At 38.6% G+C, this 24,743-nt stretch overlaps 2 protein-coding genes across 2 annotated transcripts in view; one reads left to right on the plus strand and one right to left on the minus strand.

Annotated features, from left to right (window-relative positions):
* LOC135685354 (uncharacterized) overlaps positions 1-24,716 on the plus strand; it is a 33,602-nt gene extending 8,886 nt beyond the window's left edge. Inside the window, exons 6-17 of the mRNA XM_065201270.2 lie at positions 16-229; positions 528-663; positions 1,319-1,413; positions 2,627-2,860; positions 4,334-4,507; positions 4,664-4,949; positions 5,368-5,709; positions 6,507-6,754; positions 7,534-7,762; positions 8,189-8,378; positions 9,110-10,055; positions 10,644-24,716. Coding sequence (XP_065057342.2) covers positions 16-229; positions 528-663; positions 1,319-1,413; positions 2,627-2,860; positions 4,334-4,507; positions 4,664-4,949; positions 5,368-5,709; positions 6,507-6,754; positions 7,534-7,762; positions 8,189-8,378; positions 9,110-10,055; positions 10,644-11,011 — 3,462 coding nt within the window. The 3' untranslated portion in view covers positions 11,012-24,716. The remainder of the gene's footprint in view (positions 1-15; positions 230-527; positions 664-1,318; positions 1,414-2,626; positions 2,861-4,333; positions 4,508-4,663; positions 4,950-5,367; positions 5,710-6,506; positions 6,755-7,533; positions 7,763-8,188; positions 8,379-9,109; positions 10,056-10,643) is intronic.
* Positions 12,998-23,136, minus strand: LOC135685357 (PC3-like endoprotease variant B). Its single transcript, XM_065201273.1, has 13 exons — positions 22,819-23,136; positions 20,756-20,860; positions 20,121-20,210; positions 19,782-19,928; positions 19,321-19,394; positions 18,726-18,814; positions 17,887-18,059; positions 17,339-17,560; positions 16,948-17,048; positions 16,452-16,673; positions 15,637-15,887; positions 14,911-15,077; positions 12,998-14,407 (listed from the first exon to the last, which is right to left on the minus strand). Exons 1-13 carry the CDS (start codon positions 23,134-23,136, stop codon positions 13,769-13,771), a joined length of 2,598 nt encoding a protein of 865 aa, XP_065057345.1. The 3' UTR covers positions 12,998-13,768.
* Positions 24,717-24,743: the final 27 nt, after the last annotated feature.

A 24,743-nucleotide genomic window follows, 5' to 3' on the forward strand; every position in this document is an offset into this window, starting at 1 on the left:
AGCCTTTGTCTTTAGGGCGTCTTCCTTAAATCCGGAGTCCACACACTTACGTTCAGGCAGTATAAGCTCGGGTTCAGGTATCGAGAAATTCGCGTGACACCCAAGCACCTGTCATCCTGGTCATCATTAGGAATGCAGAACTTGCACATCAATGACAATCAGCTGTCGAGTTCACTAAAGCTTGATATGCTCTACAAGAATGCACCGCATCTCAGACTTAATGGACTGGGTGGGTAACAATTTTTGCTTGAGATATGACCACATCAGTTCATGAACCAAGCCAAAATAACATTGATCTGTTAGCAATCTTTCAATATTTTATTGGCCATACCTCAGGAAACCTTAACATATCAAACTGATTTTGCACGTTTAGAGGTATTTCACCGTGGTCTTTTTGCTCGTGTGGTAAACATTTAAATATTCTAAAAGCATATTTTTATGTCGTAATATTTATCCACGTGATTGTGTATACAGTCGTTGTTGCATGATTTTTTATGTTTGAGCTGTGTTGAAATTCGGGTTTCTAGGTGCCTGGGTAACGAATGATCTGAACTTTGATTGGCTGCATTGGCAAGTTCGCTTCCCTGATTTGGCGCTGGTGAATAAAATCGCCATTCAAGGCGGTTGCAATCTAAAGGAACCGGCCTGCTGCTCCTCTCAAAGGTATGCATGCATGGAAGCCAATGGCACATGTATCATTCAGTAGATTGTTTGTAGAATGAGGTCACATGGTCATGTATGTGTGTTAATATGTGATGGGAGTTTTGGCACGATGGTTGTAGCACTGACCTAATATGCAAAAGGTTCACCGAATTCAGAAAATGCCTCAACCTTCATCCGGTTGCAACTTTGCCCTATTTGCCCTCTTAAATTCCTCTCACTTTGTATATGCTCTTGTTAAGTTATGCCCTGGCGTTCCCCAAATTTGCTGCATCTTTGAATAACCTTCCTCTGGCTCACAGCCCTGGGACCGTAGTGTTTTCAGGACTCTGAAGGTTCATTCCTGGCTCAACATGCAATTCGACTTGAAAACAAATTAAACTAACGTACCATGCCCAAAACCTGCGAAGCGGATGGGTTCCTTATGCCGTTGCACACCTTTTCTGGTGCTGATCTCCTTTAGACTTCCTCATAGGGTTAGGTGAATGATAGATACCTAATAAAGAACATGAGGCCATCATTTTATATTTAGGCGATAAGTTGAAATATAGTGTTTCACAAGATGCATAATATAGGCCGTATTGTCAAGTTTATGTTTTATAGATAAATGTAAAAACAGATTTGACGAACGTATTCATTGCTTCGTTTTTATTTTTAGCGTAAAGCTGAAGTTTTCTGTCGACGGCTTGTACTTCTCCTACTACAGAAATTTGTCAGGGGGAATCCACTCTTTTCATGGCTCTTACAACTCAGGTAATATCGACTGCTTAGTTATCTACTTGTTCCTAATCTTAAGCCTCGCTCGGGTCGGTTATTTTCCCGCACTCTCTATTAATTATGTTCCTAATCTCATCAACATTGAAGCCAGGAGAAAAAGAGACTTTGTAAAACTGGACCCGAGGCTTCATAATAAAATACATCATTAGAAGTAGTATCCGAGAAAGATGGCCTAATTTTTTAGCCAACAACCGCTCTCACCAGCGAAACTAGAGTTATAGAGGGATGGCCTGTAACCGGCTTGGATGATGATGTAATGTCTTTTCGGATGAGTGTAGATTTCGTTAAAAATGGTTTCCGGAGTCTGGAAACAACTGAAGAAGGAATTGATCAAAAGTTCTTTAGTCGTTGGAGGCCAGATCGCGGTGGTATCTTTGGGGGTTTTTATGTCAACGCCGTATATCATATTGCCATACTCCACGAAGAATTGGTTTATATAAATTATCTATCTATTTTCCTAAAGTTACAAGCGTTTTTGTTGCCAACAGAACCCTAAAATCTTCCAGGGGCCTTCTGAAAGTCCACGTCTGGACGTAATTGAGAATGCACTGGCTTCTTCGGCTTGGTATGAAAAATTCAACGAATCCAGTTCCTCCAAAGATTAAGCAACCGTTCATTGATAAAATTTTTATATTTGGGCAAATATTCCTCGCAATTTCAATGAAAATTTACATTTCTCAATTCTTAGCTGCACAGCCCAACCCCCCCCCCAACCCCCTTCCAGATATTGCAAGTTAGCTTTGAATTTGATGGATAATGAACTTATTTGTGTAATTTGAATGTCATTTATTCTCTATGTTTTATGATCGGCTGAAATTCTGACGCAATTTCTATTGTCATTCCTTTTATTTTGTTTTAAATTTACTTGACCCAGTCCTGACGCAACATTGGCCTTTTCTTTTGCAAGGGGTGGGTTGTCGATAAATTGTCATGAAGTTTTGTTCAAGTAAGGTCTTTCGCTACTGCTTTTCAAACATAGCTAACAGTATGTTTCCCGTCAAACTCTATTTTCGGGCATTCAGTTGAATAATGAAGCAGCTTGTGTTGACACACCCTAGGATTCTAACTTTCGTTGTAATCGTAACCCTCAATGCCTTGTAAGCCTAGCATTTAATTTTGAAAGACCATTTTCCGTACCATTCAATTTTCTGTGCCATTTTGTTAAATTTTCTTGTTGTTATTTTTTCAGCGCCGCATTTCGCTGTCGAATCATCGCTAGAGTATGCGGTACCGGCCCGAGCCATTCGCTTCTATCCGTTCAACCACAGGTTGTTAACGTGTGTCCGTGTCGAGATCTATGGCTCATACCTGACAAGAGCAATGTGTGCAAACACAGGTGTGAAGCCAATGACCATGAAGAGGTGCGTTGGAGATCGCAATTGCGGTGAGAATGCGGAATGTTCCAAGCATGAAAGCGCCACAGGTATTTGCTCCCGTATCTTTTTTCTGGTATATTTGTACCGGTTTTTTGTAGCTGTATTTTTGCCCCTGTTATATCTGCACCGGTATGTTTGCAATGGTTTATTTGCTCTGGTATGTTTGCACTTGCACCAGTATATTTTCTCCGGTATATTTGCACCTGTATATTTGCTCTGGTATTTTTGAACTGCTATATTAACATCACTATTTTTGTTCCGGTATATTGGCACCGGTATAATTTCAGTACTATGTTTTTACCGGTATATTTGCTGCGGTATATTTGCTCCGGTATATTTACTTTTTCGAGTAGATTCCACCGGTTTTTAGTGTAACGAGAATTGAGCGATTTGCTGAGGTTTTGTGAGTCGGATGACCAAGATTCGGTAGAGTTGTTTTGCCAAGGTTTTGTGAGTCGGATGACCAGGAACCTGGATGCGAGGGCACTGCAGTGAGTCGAGTGCGTGGATGCCAAGGTTTTATGAGTAGGGTAACCAAGAACCTGCGAAGAGCGTGAGACACTGCCGAGCACCGGAGAGTGCCGTGGAGCTGCCGAGGATGTGAGGCGAATAGAGACACTTGTGTCCGAGTGCTGTGTTGTCTAGCTGAGCTCGAGTGTGTGACAATCCAGTTGAGTGAGTGAATGTAGCTGACAAATTCGGTTGAGTTGAGTTGGGTTGAAAATAACGTCGAAGGATGTTGTTTTTAGCCATGTCGGTCACGTCGTGGTCACCATTTTAGTGTGCATCGGAACATCGATCAATGCAGTCACTAAATAAATCCATCCTTGACTATCGTGTCATTTCCAACCCAGCGTGTCTTATTTTACGTGCAGAGGACACGTGGAATCACTACAGGTTCATTACAACCGGCACATTTCTACTGGCATTTTCACACTAATTTTGTAGGGGCATGTAACGATCATTTTAGTATCATACTTTTCATTCACAACACTACCTAAAAATTGCAAAATTTATCCAAATTCCGATATTCTTCTTTTCTCAGTTATTCATTTATCTTATTGGTAAAGCAATTTAGATAAAGAGTGTCCATTCAGCAACTTTTACATCTGTTTTCGGTTTTCATTTGGCATGTTATTGTAAGTTTTTATCAAGGCTTCCTATAAATCAGATTTTATTATCTGAGGAGCTACCAGTTGCAAAAATTTTAAATGAGATGAAATGATAAGACTTCTTTGCATTTATATCTGAAGTAATTATAAATGCGAATCTGTTTGATGTGGATTTCAAGAGATAAGAAAATTGGAGGTTTCACAGCGTTCAAGAGAACTACCTTTTCATCAACATAAATTAAAATTGATCAACATTGGCAAATTTTTAGGAGAGCGACTTGAAGTTCTGTGTATTTATCAACTTGCAAAAAACGTCGATTTTAATTAAAATGAAGGCCAGCTAGTTTCTGGTTTTCTTTCAAAGCCTGAGAAATGGAATATTTGAATTTGGCTCTTCTCAAATTCTAGATGAAGAATCATGTCATTGTTCCCCTGGTTTTCATGGTCCCTCATGTCAGAACATGAACTGCCAACCAAACCCGTGTCAGAATGGAGGCACTTGCAAAGCTCATTTAGGCATGTTCGAGTGTCTATGTAAGCCTGGCTACATGGGAAGATTGTGTCAAATGTCATGCCCTTCAAGTATGTGCCCCTTTGTGTTTGCTTTGTTCGTTGAAATGAATTTTTGCATTCTTTATACTTTATTGTTAAAAAATCTACAAATGTTCATAAATAAAAAAACTGCAAATAAAGTTGTTTAGGCACTTTTAGGACCATTTATTATTTCTTTCTCGTCAGACAAGTACGGGCCGGGTTGCAATGAAACCTGTGCATGCATTGGCAAAAGTCGATGTCACCCGCTGACTGGTGAATGTGTATGTGAACGAGGTTATACAGGGAAACAATGTGATCAAAGATGTCCGAAGAGGCTTTATGGTGTGAATTGCAAGAGTATATGTAAATGTTCTCCGGTAACCAATTGCGACCCGGCGTTCGGAGGCTGTTACTGTCCACCGGGTTTGTTTGGAGAATCATGCAAAGAGCCGTGCCTAGAAGGGTATTTTGGCAGAAACTGCACGTCTAGGTAAGATCTGGAATGTTGTAACTTGTGTACGGCCCAAACTGTTTGTATAATCATTAAACAGTTTAATCAAATGTGTATAATCACGAAGTTTAATCATTAAACATTGAGGCTGCAGCATTCGGTTTTGATCATGTTTATTTGTGCAATATTTTCAGAATACAACATGGACACATTATTAAATGCTTCTTCAAAAGAGATTCATGATTTGATGTAATGGGATGAATCTACTTTTTATATTCATATCATTTTTCATTATCGATTTGGAATTAATCAACCTTTAGCAATTCAAGATAAAATAAGATCGTTTATCTTATAACTCGGTTTAAGCTTTTTTCTCTTGTTGTTTTATTAAAAGAATATCAGTCTTCAAAAAATGCAGCGTTGACTTTGCATCAGAATGTTTCCTCTTCTTCTGCAGATGCGAATGTACGCGTCGCTCGCAGTGTTTACCTGAAAACGGTACATGTATTTGTCCGCCCGGATGGACTGGTAGATTCTGCGAAAAGGAGTGTCCGGACGGCAAATACGGGGCTAATTGTTCCAAACATTGCAGCTGCCCGGTGCATGCTTTATGCAACAAGCACGATGGAAGTTGCATGTGTACGGCCGGTTGGGTAGGCCACGGCTGCGATAAGAAATGCATGAATGGTTTCTATGGTGTGGGCTGCAAACTGCAATGTGACTGTTCTTGGAAAAAGACAGAATACTGTCATCATGTTACCGGACAATGTGTGTGCAAAGCAGGATATGTCGGCACCAGGTAATTGAATTATTCGAATATCCTTTGATAGTTCTATTGAAATCATGTTCTTCGCTGTTGACGATATAACTTTAACAAACAAGAAGTTAGTTCCTCTTTTTCGGGACATTGAATGTCGGAATGTATGCTTGAGTTGAAATTTGAAGTTTACACCAAGATCTGAATTGAAAATATAACTTCATTGTAGGTCTCTTCTCTTAAATCTTGTTTCATTTTCAGTCTCCTTACAATGGTAGTTTAGATATTGATATCTCTAAACAATTGGCCTAAATAAGCTACATGTTGAGATAGAAAACGAACTTAAATATTGTAATCAATGATGATTAGCCAAGTTACTGCTTCATTAACTTCAGCTGCGCGATTTTTAATTCGAGATACGGTTTTTAAAGTGAACGCCTTTGGAAGGTTTTTGAAGTGAACGGCTTTGGAAGAATTTTTTTATCGAAGATAGCATGGAAAAGCGGAAATGAATGTAAGATTAGCGGCACCCATTGGACAAATATAAATAACCAATAAAATGCAGCTTTCGTCCTCACACTTCTGGATATGAACTTTCTGCTCATCTTTTGGCATTTTCTGGCGTTATCCTTGACTTATGCTTTCCACAAATTGGTTCTCGGCTTGAGTGGGGCTGTTTTCTTTGTAATCTGACTGACAAGAAATTTAAAGAAACCTGCATGACAATCATTGATAACAGAAGTTTCCTTGTTCAAACGCTCGCTGGAAATTTGTTGTTGTATTTTGCTTTGAACATTGACAACCATTAACTTCTAACACCAGTTAATCTTTTACTTTAGATGTGAAAACAGGTGCAAACCAAACAAGTATGGACCGGGATGTAAGGAGCTTTGCAAGTGTAAAAATGGTGCCACTTGCAATCCAAAAGATGGCAGCTGCCGTTGTCCTAACGGCTACATTGGGAAATTCTGCGAGAGGCCTTGTCCTACTGGAAGATATGGCCGAAATTGCGTTGGGGTTTGCAAATGCATTGGAAACCAGACCGAGGCTTGCGACATTGTGGATGGAAGCTGTGACTGCATTGCTGGTAAATTCTGTCACTCACTATTATATCATTATTATCATCAGATTAAATAATCATTTGATCAAAATTCTAATCATCATTTATTTGATCATATGATTTTCTGATAATTGGTAAATCGTTTTTTTATATGAACGAGTATTTGACTCATAGAGCATAGCAAAGTTTAGGTCTTGAGCGTTCTTGTTTAAACCGTATTTAAAGCAAAAAAGTTTTGAGGGTCTACAGCGCTGGTGCAAGAATGGAACTGGTTTAATTAAGAGTACCACAGGGTTCTTTCCTGTTCCCATTTGTTTTTAGTGAGCGTGAATGACCTGCGATATGCTGTTAATAATTTGTTCAACCCATTGGCTGTAGCAGAAAAGACATTTTTTGAATGTAGTTAAAGCCCTAGGCAATGTTCATTATCTTCGAACAAAAGCATCAACAATTTAAAGTAAGCAAAGGTTAGACCCTCAAAATTTACAGAAATGAAACCAAAATTATATTTTACGTAAAACATCTTGGTATCGAAAATGACGATTATTTCTCTTGAAAGGAATTTGTCTAATTTGTCGACAAAACAATTCTAAGACCACTGGCATTTTGAAATACTCAAATCCGTCTTGCCTGAGGAAACATAAAAGATTTGCTTTACGTGTATTGTGAAGCCTCATATTCATTAGGGTTCTACTTGTACGGTCGATAAATTGCACAGACTAAAGAGTTGCGCAGCCAGCATGTGAACGTAGGGAAAACATCATAGAAAATGTCTTCCGATTATTGTTAATTTTCTTGATCTAAAGGATACAAGGGGAATGTGTGTCGCCAGACTTGTCAGACTGGTTGGTGGGGAAAGAACTGTGTATCCCTCTGCTACTGTAACCACGGTGCTGATTGCGATCCATCGAATGGTTTCTGCGCGTGTACTTCTGGCTGGGAAGGAGAGTACTGCGACTCATCATGCGACAATTTGTTTTATGGCCCTGGATGCAAGCATCGATGCCGTTGCCACAATGGGGCTACCTGCGATAGGTACGAGTTTCTGTTATTGAGATAGCTTGCAAGAGCTGCCCCAGTCCTCTAGTGCAGACACTTTTCAGCGAATCCAAGTGTGCCATGGCATATACAAGTTTATATAAGTTTTGAATACTAATAGTTTAAAAGGGTCTCGTTTATTATGGGCAGGTTTCCTTAAAGTTGGATGGATTCCCGTCTACCAAAATGTTTTTGCCCTTATCGTTTTCTGAGGGCTGAGGGCTGAGTTCTGAGGACTTCTATCCCTCAACATATGCCGAGCCTTTTTGCTTGCACCAATCATAAGGCAGGAAAATGTATTTTGGAAAATGGATCATATTAGCTTGAATAAGAAATTTGCAGAATACTGCATCAGTTGAAGTAATTCATTTTGCCACGTGCTAAAGAACAGATGTACTGATCAAGCGATGAATTGAATTACAGATTTAACGGAAGTTGCTCCTGCGCACTCGGCTTCTACGGCCAATACTGCGAAGCCAAATGTCCAAGTTGGTGGTACGGAAAAGACTGCGCGGGAAGGTGTACCTGTATTAAGAATAATGCGTACGGTTGCAGCAATTCAAATGGAACCTGTTTTTGCAGAGAAGGATACCAAGGAAATAACTGCCAGAAGGTATGAGCGGTTCATTTTATAAACGCTTAGAGAACTAGCAACGTAGCCGTTTAGTAATTCGTCTGCTTACAGGAGACCCACTACCAGTGGTTATGCGTTCTTATAATGCAAGCCAAGAATAGCAAGCAACATCAAAACAACACAAAAAGTTACAGCTGGCCTCGGCAGTATATTCTTAAATGGTTTTAACATGTGCTTTCAGAAGTATTCGTAAGTTGGGGACACCGGGGGGTAGAGTTTTGCCATTTCGTAAAGAGGACTTTTCAATAGAGCTTAAATACCTATCAATAAAGGGTACATTTATTTTTTTCCCAATGTCGGGGGGCACTTGCCACTGTTGCCGTTCTGATGTTCCCGTTTTTGGAATTTAGCTCTAAAATTGGAATTGTCTCAGTATCTTTAACTTTTGCTCTTCCATCATTTTTAGTCAGATTTCAGCATCTCATTCTAGGGTTGCTGTTTTCAACCCAACTGATTCCCACTGTTCTTGCTAAAACTCTTTGATCTCTATTTCTTTCTTTCTTGTTTATTACATACCACCCAATATGGATATGCAGTCCGATTGATTTTTGGAGCATTTTATCTGGTGCTACCCTTTTCACCGTAAGACGAGTAGGAACATAGTAAAAAAGTTTGTTTAATCACAAAAGTTATATATAGTTCTATTTCGAGCATACGGTCCATGCAATATTTCTCACGTGCCTGTCCTCTTTTACTTGAACGCATTTAAGGAATGCGATGATGGAAAGTACGGAGGCGGATGCCAGCTGGATTGTCCCGTATGTCGGTACCACGTGGTTGGGCCTTGTGATAAGACGTCTGGACAATGCAATTGCAGTATAGGATATTATGGAACAAGCTGTGAAAGTTATTGTCCGTTGGAACGATATGGACGGTACTGTGCATTTACTTGCAATTGTACGGTGCAGGAAATTTGTAGTCACGTGAATGGAGGCTGCTTGAATCGCAATGAATTTGAATTCTTTGTTAGTCTTCGATTAGGGTATAGCAACTCACTGGGATATCATCTTCGAAAGCAATTGATTTTCAACATTGAAAGACTAATGGCCAAATATTTCCACGAGTTTTTCCGTCCGATATCGGTTCGAAGAAGGGATCTGCCGTCTGACCTTATGGAACTAACAACCCCAGAAATAGCAAAGCTGGTGTCTGACTCTGATGGTCTTTATACTTTGTCAGATTATGTAACTGATTCAGATGGAAGGTCAAGAGATGGGGAAGGAATCCATGTTGCTTCAGTTTCATCAGCGGAGAAGGATATGCCTGACAGGATAAAGGATTTTGTAGGACAACTCTCCCCCGAAGAATTTGAGCACAAAATTGTGAGAAGAAACGCTAAGAACAATAGCAAAATTGTGAATTGCGAGCAACTTGATATGAATGTAAATCTTAATTCTTTTTCCGTGCGAATCACAAGTGCGTCAAAGAAGTTTGCAAAAAATGGCCAAGTCGTTTTTAAAATTGGTTTTGTCGCTTTGTACAAAGAAAAACCCCAGCCAAAGGAGAAGATGGACGAGTTTCTGAATTACCTACCAGATACATGCTTACTAACCGGTGCAAATTGCGAATCGTGTGCATTTTACGCTGGAAAGCTTTTTGACAATGAACCCGAGCCAAGTTCTTCAAGCATGTGGATTATTATTGGTGCTAGTTTAGGTAAGGTGCTTAACTTATTTTTTTAAATATGTCATGATAATGGTAGCATGCTTGATATGATTCATCCTTTGGAATGAATTTTCGACACCATTTGCTTATCATCTGAGTTTGACGATAAAGAATACCGATAACGTCAGGTGTTGTGGAATATTTCTGATTTTATTTTAAAAGTTTTAGGACATCAGGGCTATTCAAAACTGTAAATAGACATTTTCCTGTAGAAAGAGACAAAATCTGCTGATAGTTAAATTGATAGCTTTCACCGGACGGTTTATTCTTGCACAGTCGTTGCTATGATATGTAACTCCCAATCAAGGCTGATTCACATATTAGCCAATCAGGGCTATTAGCTTTCCACCATACTGTTTGCGCATATATACCGTTCTTCTTTATGAGTCTTCCATACCCTAAAGGAATGTGTGAATTTTATTCCCTCACAGCTGGCCAAATGGGCCTTGTTGGAAGGATCTTATATCCATCTAAGGAGCCTTGGAAATGAAATTTTCAATTCTATCTTACCCTGCCCATCGTTTCCAAATTCTTAAATGTCCTCTACGAAGTCTAACATTAATCATATTTTGTTTTTAGGCGGCGCTGGGCTGTTGATAACCCTTGCAATTTGTTTAATAGCCCGAAGGAGACGCCAAAACATCGTGCCTACTATTTACAAAGTCAAGAAAAACTCCCGAGACATAGAGCTTAGGCCCTTCCTTGCAAACGGTGATGGGAGTCACGTGCTTGCTTTCGAGAACCCTTACTATGATGTAATCGCTGCAATGGGTCTTGATGATGATATTGAGGAGGATTATTTCAATCCATTGTACACGTATGATGACGTCAGTTTGTATTGTGACGACCAGGGAAGTGACTCTGGGACGGAGACAAACAACGATGAAGGTTATCATTATCCTTATGACAGAGACAGTGGCATATCCAGTGGGACCATCCATCAATGAAGATGTATTGGCTCAGCATTAGTAAATATTGTTTAAGTTCGCAGAGTGATTGCTTGAAATGCTGTGTTTCAGGGAGTTGTGCGATTTGTGTTTCAGGGAGTTTATACGCATGATTTCCAGGAGAGTATGTTTGCTTTTGGCAGCATTCACGATACAGGTTTCTCAGCTCATGAAGAAGAGGCTGGTTTTTATGGACCTCGTTTTTAAAGACTGGATGAATTTTTATTTAGGCCGTTTTCAAAGGCCGTATAAAGGTAGAAAAAAAATTGCTTATTTGCTTGATGTTTAAGGCAGAAATTAAATGTTAAATGACTTCAGTTGAAATTATTGGTGACGACACTTGAGTTAGACTGCTTATTTGATTCTTTTGGATCGAATTGCATGTCGGTCGCAATGGCAATTGAAAGATATAGCCAGTTTTGTAGTGTAGGGTTGTGTCTTAAGAATTTGTTGTATTTTATATTTTTAGGCCCATGGCTGATGTAATTAACTATTTATGCACTAATAATCATGAGTATGTGTGCAAATGTTTTTATATTTAATGAAGTATTTAACTCAGTTTTTTATTAATAAACTAAAGTTGTAAAAAATACTTTCTTTATTGAGTAGCTTTAGTATGTTGGAATTGTATTTTAAAGAATACGACGACTGCAGATGAACGTTGCCAGATGTTGCCAGTCACAAATTAAGAATACATCTGGTTATGAATCTCTGTTCGTTTAGGTACTTATGCCATTGGTATCCTAGATCCGGAGATATTACCCTATACTTTTATAACGCCCGAATATGTCTAAATATGGTCTTCAGAATGTATGAACTGCTGATTTTAATAGCTCGTGTAAGCTTAAAAAATACTTGTCTAACCCGAGAATGCAATACTTTTTCATAAAGCCAGTTTGATGTAAATATGATAGCAAGTATCGACAAGTTTTGAGCAAGACTTCTCTATAAGTAGCCTAGATAGAAATGCGAAGATTTTAAGAAGGCAATATCTAACTTCAAGAACAAGGTTCTCTTTTCAGCGTATAGTTTATAACTCATAGATGATGGCTTTGTATATTGTCAAGGGGCATGAACTAATCTTAGCTAAACTTAAGCTAAGACTAAACCTCTGACCTCACTCTAGAACTTCTTTATAAGAGGTCACTTTCTCCCAAAGCGTTATCATGAATATAGAATTGTAGTTATTGTTGTGTATGCCAATTAAATAGACAATGGCGTCATTCAAGTAAGCAATATTCTGTCATCATCAATTTTGAATTTAATTCGTTTTGTCAAAAAGACAAATTTTAAAGCTTACTAGCTCTATCTTTTTGCATTTCCTGTCTGTCTCTTTCAAGTTTGCAGTTAAAATTTGTGACAAGTAAGCTTCTGATATTTACCTTTTTCAAATGTGAAACCATCATGACACTTAAAAAAGATGTTGTTCCCAAGGCCCTGATCACTCTTCATCGGAATTATTCTGTATCGGAACTTTTACACACCAGAAAAGCTTTCTGTGCACACAAAAACGCTGGAATCCGATGAGCTCCGTATCGTTTATACTTTGGCTGGATACTTTTTTAAACTATCATTTATACGGAGGGAAGTGATACTTTGGTTGTGGTATGGGAGCGTGTTGGACCACTTTTGGGTATGTTTGGACGCACGGTATTGCCGATATGTAATGGTTTTGCTCCCGAGCCTTTTTTCGATTATGCGCAGCGGCTTTGTTCTTAAAGGCTTGTGCTACGCAGTTCGGAGCATAGCGGCGCTATGAAAACAGAGGATAAATCTGGATCGAACACAGTACTACTGACTGGTGCCATAAATTAGATATTCCATGAATTCTGATTGTGGAAATAAGGCCTAATTGTGTTTGTAGCATTTGGGACTTAATACTAATAAGCATAATATGCCTAACTCCTTGGTCTAAATCGAGTAAGCAAATTGGATTATTACAAGGAGTCCTTCTTTTAAAGTCTTTGAGGCAAAAACAAGCTCAACTATGCACATTTTAAAGACTTATTTAAATTCCAGATACAAATGCTTTTTGTAAAGCAATATAATAAGTTTTAAAAAAAACTTTTTACAAAACTGCTCAAAATAATGAAATAGCTCAGATCAATGAAATCGTACAACTATCAACGTAATCTATTACGTGCGTGGTCCTGTGAGCCTAGAGATTCGTCTTCTAATCTTTTCTTCGTTGAACATTTATATTTGTATGACTACATGGTAAAGTCATTAGAAATCAGTCGAAGTCTGTTAAGAGCTTTATACCTTATCTAGTAAATACCCTATCTAGAGAATACACAGGGAGAGATTCGATCAATATTCAATTGGCCCAATTGTTGGCCATGTAGCTTAAATTCCTCAAGTTTCCTCCAGATTACGTGGAACCATAATCTCATAAGAATTCCTCACAGATCCTGACTGAGGAGTTTCATTCAGTCTGACGGCTGGCTGCTGCAAACTGTAAGACCAGTTTCTCAAGGGCCATTTTGATTTCGATTCGAAAATATAAGACCTGAGCCCACCTTAGCATATTTATTAAATTACGATTTGGGACTGCTGCATCTATTTCTATAGCAACGCCATGTGGTTTTCCATTACTTGAACTGTATTAAAAGTCATTGTTCTACTACTGCTAGTTCGTTAACTTTAAATGAAAGGGTGCTAACAATTCTTAAACTACCATTGATCCTATAACGAATTTTAAATACAAATTCAGCTATCCTTGTAAGGATGCACTGTAATTTTCAAATCTTCGTTCTTTTAAAACGTGCACGGCATCCCACGCTGTGCTGTGTTCAGTTCGTTTGTACCGTGCAACGTTAGAACGAATTTTAGCAACACTCCCGAACATGAATTATACCCACTTACACACGTGATCTTAGGATTCTCGTATCCAGCGTTTACCTGTACTCTTTGTGTCCCTGTCTCTTCTTCAGTAACCTGAACCTTTTTAAATGCATTATTGGAATAAAATGGATTAACACTCTCGAACATGCTTTTCTTCACTCGCTCTTTTGGCCCTTCACTTGCATATCGACTCTTGGCCGCTTTCTCGAACTGCCTAGCATCGTATTCGTTGATCACACCATCTCTTTTGACTTCAAAACCACGTGCCTCTGTCTCTCTTCTAAAACGAGCCTCCTTGCCAGGACGGAAATGAGCATTTTCAGTTTCCTCCATCGTAGCATAAGCCTCTTCTGGACCCTCGATGATGACTCCTGCGGGAGTATCTATATACTCGTCTGGCCTAGCAATCGAGCTGCGGTAACTTGCAGGGTAATCTGGTAGCTGTGGGTTGTAAACTGGGGTGCTTACCCCGCCGTCCATCATCTCATAGTCCTGATGCATTACATGGTCTCTGCGCACTCCAGCAGGATATTGTACGTCAAAGTGTGGATTCTAAAAGTGCAATGCAAGATTTATCTAAAAATTCTGTCAAAATATTGAACCTGTTATGTTGCATTTGGAGCCTTTAGCTGACAGCTGATGGTCAACATTTCATGGATTTGTAAGAAATTATATTGCGTTGAATATTAGCAAATATTTTCTTCGTGAAAGGAACGTATAGTAGTATTGGACAAATAGAACAGATTGTTATGTTGTGTTGATAGAACAAATGTAAAAAAATTCATGGTAAGAATGGCTTTTTGAAGTAAACTGCATTGATAAAGCGTTTTGCAATCCAATCTAAATCGCAAATTCTCTGTGTTTAAGAAAGATGAGCATTGAGTGACATACAGTTTTTAAAACGGGATCTAGTGAATATACCAAGATGAAATCTTATGTTTCTTTTGCTCCGTGTCCGCAACAGCAGTAAATGATGCTAATTTGTAGTAATGAAAAGGCACTGAGGAGCAGACGTGTACACAGAAGCATTACGTATTTCACTAAATGTTACCAACCTGTTCTCTCATCAGTTTCCACTTGCTTTTGTTTGCTTTTGTTTTCTCATCGATTACCTTCTCTTCAAGGTCCTCTACATCAGTTTCTTCCTGGCTTAATATGTCATTCTGCTCCAGGTTGTTGTTATCTGTTATTTTAAGCTGCCATACACCACGTGGATTCTCTCCTATGGCAAGAAAAGCCTTGACATAGAGACTCAACTGATGCAAAGTTATCTTGTGATGTACATCATAAAGAATTTCAAATACCATAGTTAGTCGTACAGAACAATATGAACCAAACTATCAAATAACCGATGAATTTCGAGACAGAAGATGTTATTAAAGGTAAATACTAAATGTATAGGGTAGTGCTTTTAGTCCATTGGTTGCAATGTACTTTGGGTTTAAGTGAATATTCACCCATTCATCTTCCCTGTCTATCCGTTTTTATTCAGCAATTCTTCGCCAAGAAACGTCATTTTTATCCACGTAACAAATACAGTTCATAAACGATGATGTGTATTCCAGGGATTCTTTGTCTGACTTTGGCAGTTCTTTATTTGGCTTAGGTTGACCCTTTGTCGCTGTGGCAGCGTTCTAAAAAATCTCCGTTTTGATGCGTTTTGTTCGCTTCATAGACACAGCTTGTAAGGAATCGGATTAATTTATATTTATAGATGAACGAAAGGTGGTTATTGGGCCTTATACTATGATAACGAGCTGTATCTGTTTAAACAAACCTACCCCACTTGTGAACCGTCATAAAATTCCACTCGTCAAGGCCTTCGTCCGAGTCGTCATATTTGCGTGTGCTCAGCATCTGGCTGCGTGTTTTCGCGGGCGAGTACAGGTCGATGCTCACTTGCCCGCGTCGCTTATGCACAAAACTGACGGTCAAGACAACATGCTCGAGTTTTGTGATCTCAGCGTTTGGAATTCCTTTGCACGCACATGTAGGGATGTTTATGTAGAGAGAGTTACCATGTGGAATGTCTCTGTGGTTTTAAAAGAGATAAATCAATTTATATATAAGGAAGATTACTGTTGACTGGTCTGTGGCAGCATCCTCGATGCCTTGCAGACAGAGCTGTACACGAACCGTAGAATGCAAACTTTATTAGCATGTTCCCAAACTTAAAGATGGCAACCCTTCGATTAAGAAATAATACATATCTAAAACTTTGTAAACAGCTTTTCGAATTGGGAGCCAGTATCGCTAACCAAATCTAAAGGATTCTTTTACATATTTCACAGAACCTCATTTTGTAAGAATGATTTTATTACTTGGTCGTATTACAGTAGGTTTTTATTACTTGATATTTCATCATAACTTTCCCTTCAGTATCAGGCCTGAAACTCAGAATTAATGCTGGACACCATCTTGTGCTGCAGGTTCTGTTTATATGCCAAAACCTTGTTGCTTAAAGACGACTTTCTGCAACTTGAAGCTTTTATGGAAACTCAACCTTCACCTTATAGGTTCAGTAAGGAATTTAATCGAACCCGAATGCTTAACTTAAGAAAGGCTTCCTTTTCTTTATCATATAAATGCAACTTACTGTGGTTCGAAGCTCGAATAGGCTGTGCACGTTCTCTGCTCTGGAACATTTTGCCAGATCTTTGCAGCCTCAACCAAGGCATCGGCATCAAGCCTGCCAAAACCAAACTTGTGATTGAAATGAAATCCTGCGCCGTTCTTCATCCACCCATCGTCAACCGGTGACGTGATCTGCGCTGTGTTTACAATCAAATGCTGCATGTCTCTCCACGTTAACCTTGGACTGAAATTGAAATAAAAGAGTAGAGTTTCATCCCTTGGAATTTCACTCAAAAGAATTTCCGAGCAACATCAACTTAAAGTAAAAAACAGCAAGAAAGTTGCATTTAAATAGCCTTTCAAGAAGAAGATAAAAATCACCGTATGATTAAAATGGAACGCTTTAGAAACACAAGGATCCTGCCTGAACATTTTCTCTTTGAACTCACATGTTAAGGAAAATCTTCCTACTAAATAAAGGTGGGAAGGAGGCAGCAAAATTAAGTTTTCACACTTACTTGGCTTCCAAAGCAAGAGCAATGATACCAGCAGCCAATGGAGCAGAAGCAGATGTCCCTTTAAACTCCTCCGTACATTGATGGTACAAATCGGTTGTGATCTGTGAAATGTGCACCAAGAGTTAAGCCGGACATTTCCAAATAACATATTCTAATTGACTTTGGCAAAAGCGTAAATATATTTCGACATAAATTTTATGATTCGACGAGGATCTGAATTGAAAGAATAAAATTGTTTTTTTAATAACGAAGACAGTTTGTTTACATACACTGCTGCTGGATAAAATAGGCTTCTAAGGTCAATTTCTAAACCAACATTTATAGTGCCTGCTGAAATTAACCACTTCTAAGTATCTTATGTGTCTATTCTTCTTTTTTGTGTTAAACGTACCATTTTATTTTCTTTCCCTTCTTTGTGGGACGCTCCATTGAAGGTGACAGCTAGCGTGGAGGAGCATTTCTCAGTATAATATGCAGATAGACCATGATCTCCAATGCATCCAATCGAAATGGTGTAAATACTGGTTGTGTAGCCATCACAATTGCAGTCGTCGTCAGTTAGGCCGCCATTTCCTGTCGCCCAAATGAATATTGAGCCTAGTCCATTTCGACCCTGCGAAGCATCGATAAGATAACTGTCTAAGACTGACCGTAAGCAAAGAGAATATCTATTTGATGGACATATCTTTCAAAACAGTAAAAACTTTCTTGCTAGTTAAACCTTAAGCATCGATCTCTCACATTTTGTCCATCACGGTGCTCTTAAATTTCTGCTTATAAATGTATTGAAACGATATTCTTGCAAGAAGTTCAAAACTAGAGTTCCCCAGCAATGCAATGCACTCTTGTGTTTCACTTCGAATACTTTCATCTAGCAATTTCCGATTGACTGAACTTTATCAAAGTTGATTTCGAAAAGCTCCTTGTTTTTATACTTACATTTTCTGCTCCTTCCTTGAGTGCTCTCGCAGCGATAGGCCCTGGTTTTCCGAAAGTCTTCCCATCATCCTTTGGTCCCCAGCAGTTTATATAGATATCAACATAGTCTGATTTGAAACCAAGTGCTCTCGCCTCTAAAGCATCGGTTGCTTGGCCATCAAGCATACGGACTCCTTTGATCAAATTGCATTGAAAATGTTAAATCATATTAAAGCGGTTCACAGTGAAAGCAAAGTTCGCTGCTAAAAGCAAAATAGAACCATTAACTAACACGCATTAGTTTTTTGTAACAATTAAAGTTAAGAACGTTTAATTTCCAAAATGATCGTAAAATACGGGAGTATTCTTGCGTGTAGTATGCAACCTGTTTGACATGAAGAACATTTTGGGAAAATGATTGATTAATTTAAGGTTCGTGGCTTTTTATGTTTACTTTTGGACTGATCTATAGGCCTTTTTGCTAGTTTCGCAAAAACGAGAAAAACTAATCTAACCGCAATTTTAAAAAGCAAACACCTATTTGTCGCTTAAGCCGGTTGGTGATGCTGCTTGGTGTACCATTTTTTAATTATTTTATTGCATCATGTAAAATTCAAGAGCTTTTGTCCTTTCTTGGCTTGAATCTAGTTTTAAAGATCCTCCCACTTGTCTATGCAAGAAGTTACGAAAGAGCCTTGGAAACAATCGAATCGTCAACGTATAAATTCATTGCAAAGAGTCTTCAATGTGAAGTTGATATGTAAATGTGGTATAAAAATCAAAAGCTCCAAGGTGGTAGATCATTCAACAAAGAGCAATCTGTGTTGCTTATGATTTCAAACTTTGATTAATGCACATACCTCCAATTTTGGCGTTGTATGCCACACCTGCACCGCAAATGCCATTGTTCGCTACAGCCGCTACTTCTCCTGCGCAGCGTGTGCCGTGACTGTCAAGAAAAGAATTTATATGAATAAACGTTGTTTGGTATTCCTGGTGAGTGGATGAAAAATTATTTCAAGATGCCATAAGAAAGTTGAGATAATACACATGAAACTTGTAGTGTTTTCCCCGTTAATATCTATGTTTACGAGGATGCTTATCTTTTGTTGAGCATGGTTGATTTTTGTTATTATTGACAGTCCTTGATTTTTGCCTTGTTAGATTAAGAATGATAAGGTTCTAGCGAGAGTTCGAGTAGAGGTCTGTTATCATAGGACATGCTGAGCAAGGTCCTTGAGATGTTTGGATGCCATCTTTGTTAGAAGGAAGTTGATGTGGCGATTATTGTTTTAGTATGGTTAGTTTAGGGTTCCGTCTTTCATGCTATTCTAAGAATTCTTCTCCTGGACGATTGCAAATGAACACATTCGCTATTTCCAGCACTCTGCAATTTATATTTGTTGTAAACTTTTTCATGTTTCTTGCTTTGTGAACATAAAAAATACAACTCACCAATTATCTGGATCACTATCTCTTGGCCGAGGGTCATCATCGTTATCGTTCAAATCGATACTGGCGCGTTTGTCCTGAAACAGATCACAAAGTATTATCAAAGATATGCAAACGTGTGAATAAAGCGACACCAATGCTCGTGGCTATATTATGCGAAAATTATGTTTATAAGATCATATTTTGATCAATCTTTTCAATTAGTTAAGAGTACAGTAGTTTGTGAGGGCATCTGTTGCCCGATGGTCCAATCAAGCTTGAAACGCGGAGTTGCAACTTAGAACCGTCCTGTTCTTTGCACCAAAGTGTAGAGTTCTATTGAAATATATTTACAAGTCGAATGACTCCAAGTTGAAAGCTGGATTTCGGAAGCTTCTTCATGAATCTGGAAATTCAAAATGAGCATAAAAGCTAAAAATATTCATGGTTGAAAAGAGCAATTGAGGATTTGACACCAAACTTACATAATTTGCCGCAAGGTCCGGATGCGTGTAATCAACGCCGTCGTCACAAACTGCAATTACAACTCCGTTTCCAGTGATGTTCTTCTTCCATACAGGGGCTACATTGATGTCCACCCCTGCGGGACCGGTCGCCTGTCCTGTATTAAGCTAGAATGATATGAAATTTAATCAAAAATAGAAGAGCGTTATTTATTTAAAGTTTATCAAGATCTTCTAAATTTAAAAGCATTACACTAGATCTCGATTACTTGATGATTTTGGAAGTTCTTTTGCACTTGGTATTGAGCCAGATTGTTGATCATATCGTCAGAATTTGACTGTCAGAAAGCAAAGACTCACCAAATACCACATGTTATCGAATTCAGGATCCGTAGGGATGCCATCTCTTTTAAAACGGTCTAAGATTTCCTGCTGTTCAACCCATTTTACCTGATGACAAAGAAAACATGGTTTCATTCCAATTTTCCTTGACGGTAAAAGGTTATTCTTAAAGAAGATTTAAATATACACAAGCAGGCAGGCAAAATATGTTGCTCACCAATTATTTTATGAAAAATTGTCAGAAGGTTGTTCTTAAATCCTGATCATATTATAGAAGGAAACCTCCCAGTTATGCCTGCAGCCATTTCTACACCGTATCCAGCATTCTGCAACATACAGGCTAGCAGTAGCCTTCGATAAGAAGTATTGTGCAGGTAAATCAATCACTAGTTTATTTCGTCTCTCTGTCCTTTTTCAATCGCAAAGATCTTTTGGTTTCATAGTATATAAAATTCTTCAGATCGTGTGCAGGGCCAATTTCCACTCATTGAACCTTCTTCGTAGATGAATAATTATAATAAATTCTGTTTTCAAAGGAGTCAAATTCAGCATGGAATCGGTGGTTTAAGTAACAAAAGTGACAAATTAATTTTGAATGAGCCAAGCATGTGGCTGTAACCATATAAAACGAAATCGACTCAAAAAATACCCACCTCTTCTTCAAGTCGAAGAAGATCTGTCTTTTCTTTAGACTTTGCTTTCGCTGACTCTTCTACATCATTGTGTTTAATATGATAATGTCCTTGTAAACTTCCTATCTGTAAAAAGACGTAGCAGCTAAATACCATCTGCCGGAATACTACTGTGGAGGAGAGGACCTCTCTAACAAACATTGCAACTTCTCAAACATATAGCTTCTAAAAGAGACCCAAATGATCATCCGATGGAAATGATACTTTTGTAATTCAAAATCAACTTATCTTATCTTCATAATGACTAAAGTCCTGTTTAAATTGAATAAAACTCTTGGATTCTTGTCCAAGAGTTTTATTCAAAAGTTGTCTAAAAGTCTTGAATTTCTATTTCGCATTTGATATTTGTTTGACAACGAATTTAAATCGAAAATAACAGCTCATAAATTTGGTCTCAGAGCTTGAAGCCTTTATGATTTTTCTTATCTTAGTTATAGCACTTCATCATATCGAGATAACAGGGCAGTGATACAGGCTGTTGCCATTCACGAGCTGAATATCTTGCTGAAATCTCACAGCCGTTTCCAGATAAAATTTGACAACATCTATCTATTGAGCCGAGAAAAACTGAATGAAAACTACTGAAGAAATTATCGGAAAATATTTAGAGAAATTATCGCATTACTTGCTGTATATCTGACACCCTCTATTTAGGCCAATTCATGTGCATCAGTAAAGCCACTGAGTACGAACAATGGGTAACGTTGTTTACGTTCAGAGCCCCGCGCAGAGGTTGCAGGTGAAGGAAATAGCGCATTTGCCGGGCTCCGCATTATCTAATATTGGACGGCCACCAAAGAAAAGCCAGTGAATCGCTTAAAAGAAGATGAATTCAGCGGTGTTATTGTAGTACCATTAGAATTTTTTTTCTTGTGCAATTTTACTACATTGCATGGATCCACCTTTTGCCGAAGGCCGTAGTAAGGGCATGGCTCCCCAACCATCAGATCTCGTCAGCCATGTTCATCAAGATATTGTTTTCGCTGGTCCTGTTTTTTCATACCTAGTGCTTTTCACACAAACTTGCAAACTTTCAAGTTTTGTTCCTTCTTCGCTGTATTTCAATTTCAAGACACAGATTCAAAAATGGAGAATTAGGCCAATCTTCTAAGTTCGCAAATCTTGCGAATGTCAGAAATCTTTCCCATTAGCTAGGCAGGCAATCTTTCCCATTAGCTAAAACAGATGTAAACTAGAACATTGTTACCTACGATTTAAACCTATACCCAGGGAAAATAGACCTGTTAAAAAATAGTGTTCAGAGCCCTGGCTATAAACAGAAACACAAATGTTTCGATGAAACACTCGAAATCTGATGAGTTCAAAAAACGCAAAAACTTTGCCTCTATCGCTTTGTATTGTTCTTTTGTTTTGCCCAGGGCAGGATAAAACTGGCAATAACGCCGAAAAACGCTATAAAAGCTGTCAAACATTGCCACACCACTGTCAAAGCCCTGCACAAAGCTTCAAGGCTCAACCTGTAGTTTTTAGAAGCACTCGTTTTTGGAAATGACGATAGAATCTTGGGGTCCTGCCGTAATCAGGTCCAAGAGTCCGATCAGTTGCTTTGGTGCTTATCTTCAAAACATTTCTTATAAGGCAACTTCAACAGCCTTAATGCAAAGGAAATTTTAACTCAAATGTGATCGTTTCAGATAATACGTGACAAGATACATAATAAATAAAAATCGCTAGAAAAGCAATGAAAACGTGTATGCTAAGAGCTTTGCCAAAATGTTTTTCATAAGTAGGCCTAAATCTATCTTCTGTTCAAACCATCTGTGAAACACACTTGGTCTCCTTACTTTCTCCTCATTGATATTGGGGAGCATCCTAAATATTTTCATCACGTTAAAATTTTAAAATGAAAGTTTTTACTGTCGTTTTGAACAAGCCAAGGATATAACTTTCAGTCCTACGCAGCGTCAGTGTTGCAAATTTCCTTGGTTGGTAGTTTTAAAGCTCTAACAACAATGTATAATTTATGTAAGCTACTATTGCAGTTAAGCGTAGTTCATACAAACCTGGCCTAGTATTTCAAATCCATGCTTTTTGGTTATTCTTTCTGCTATGTCTCGATGTGGTGGATGGAAATGCACCGCCCAGGTGTTAGAGTAATATTTACGATGTGGCTTTAATCTTCCTTTCGACCGCTGGTGACTTTTGTGATGTCCAGGCCTCCTTATGTATAAATTTTTGCCAGGATGGCGCTTGTGTTGCTTGCGTGCTACTATTTCTGTTGATAGATCTCCAAGGATAAAAAAGATCAAAACTGGCAAAACTAAGATACGAATCTTGAGTTCTTTGCATCCAATGCAGTCAAGAATATTATCCAGCCTCATTTCGACGCACTAGATTAAATTTGCTTAAAAACTAGTAATTAGATACCAACTGAAAATTGCAGTATTCAAAAATGCCCAGACATTGTATTTTTCTTTGCATGGAAATTTTCAGCAATAAAGCCAGATGCGGCTAGTTAAATTCATTACGCCAAGCTAAAGATGTTAAAAAGCCTAGCGAGTTGTGTCCAGTGAACAGGTCGTTGCATATAGAATGTGCACTCAGCCGTTGCAGTGTCATGATCTTCAATGGCCACTGCAAACACAGTCCTGGGTTTGATACCTTCATCAACCGGTTACAGATTGCTGCATTACAGTGGCGGAAATTGCGGGGATGTGGGGGGGGGGGGGGCAACCGCCCCCAGGTTTTGCGAAATCATCGGTTTTGTCGGCAAAATTATGTCATCTGTCTGAAAATTTGCTTGCTTTTGTGGGCATTGCCCCTCCCCCCTACTTGAAAATGAATTTCCGCCACTGCTGCATTAGAGCAGACTGGGGGCACTTGGTGACCCCCAAACTCTTCATACAAGGTCTGATGTTGGCGTGATTGTCAGAAATTGGTACCTTTCATTGCTCTGTCATTGCATTCCAGTCTTTTGTTATATTAATGTCCTGTTTCTTTTCTTGTTCAGTTTATCGATACTTTGATTTTTCTTTCAAAGTTCTTCCTTGTGCTGCTAAAGTTCCACAAAAATAGGGTTTTTCGAGACACATTAGAAACATTACCTTCTTTAAACACATTAAACAATATTAAAATGTTTTTGTCGAGCTTCTTGATCGATCAGTGATTCATATGATCAAGGAAAGTTAGCTGAAATATGCAAATAATGTTATTCCAGTGAACAGTAACAATCATGTAACAAAACAGGAATCCCACATCTGCACCCTTTCTCTTATACGTCAAAAGAGACACAACTCCTTCGCAGTAGTGGAAGCTATGGGTCTCAAAATCAACACATCCGCGCCCTTTCACTTTTCTCTCACAAGACTCATGATTCCTTCGCAGTAGTGAAAGCCATGGGTCTCAAAATCAACACATCCGCGCCCTTTCACTTTTCTCTCACAAGACTCATGATTCCTTCGCAGTAGTGGAAGCTATGGGTCTCAAAATCAACACATCCGCGCCCTTTCACTTGTCTCTTACAAAACACATGACTTTTTCGCAGTAGTGGAAGCTATGGGTCTCAAAATTAACACATCCGCGCCCTTTCACTTATCTCTTACAAGACACACGACTCCTTCGCAGTAGTGAAAGCTATGGGTCTCAAAATGATCCACTTCATCTAGGAATTACAAAAGAATATCCCGTTCAAGAAAGTCACAGGGGCAACACCAGACCACTAAAAATATCAATTGCAATGCTATCCAGAAAGAGCGGCTATAGAAGGAATTTTGGCAGTGAAAATATCATCATCATTGTCATCACTTTTACATTTAGTCTCATTATCAATTTTCGTTGAATTTGGAATTCGCCTTTCATAATGCGGAAGTTGGAATTCGTCTAGTGCCCATGAAGAAAATTTCAATCAAATACAAGATAGTATACAACGTTTTGCAAGCGGCTTATGATCTTCTTTTTGCCAGTAACAAAACTCTCCCACACTCATTGC

The sequence above is a fragment of the Rhopilema esculentum genome, chromosome 15, assembly GCF_057945365.1.
Source record: "Rhopilema esculentum isolate cy_ngs chromosome 15, ASM5794536v1, whole genome shotgun sequence".
Taxonomy (NCBI): Eukaryota; Metazoa; Cnidaria; class Scyphozoa; order Rhizostomeae; family Rhizostomatidae; genus Rhopilema; species Rhopilema esculentum.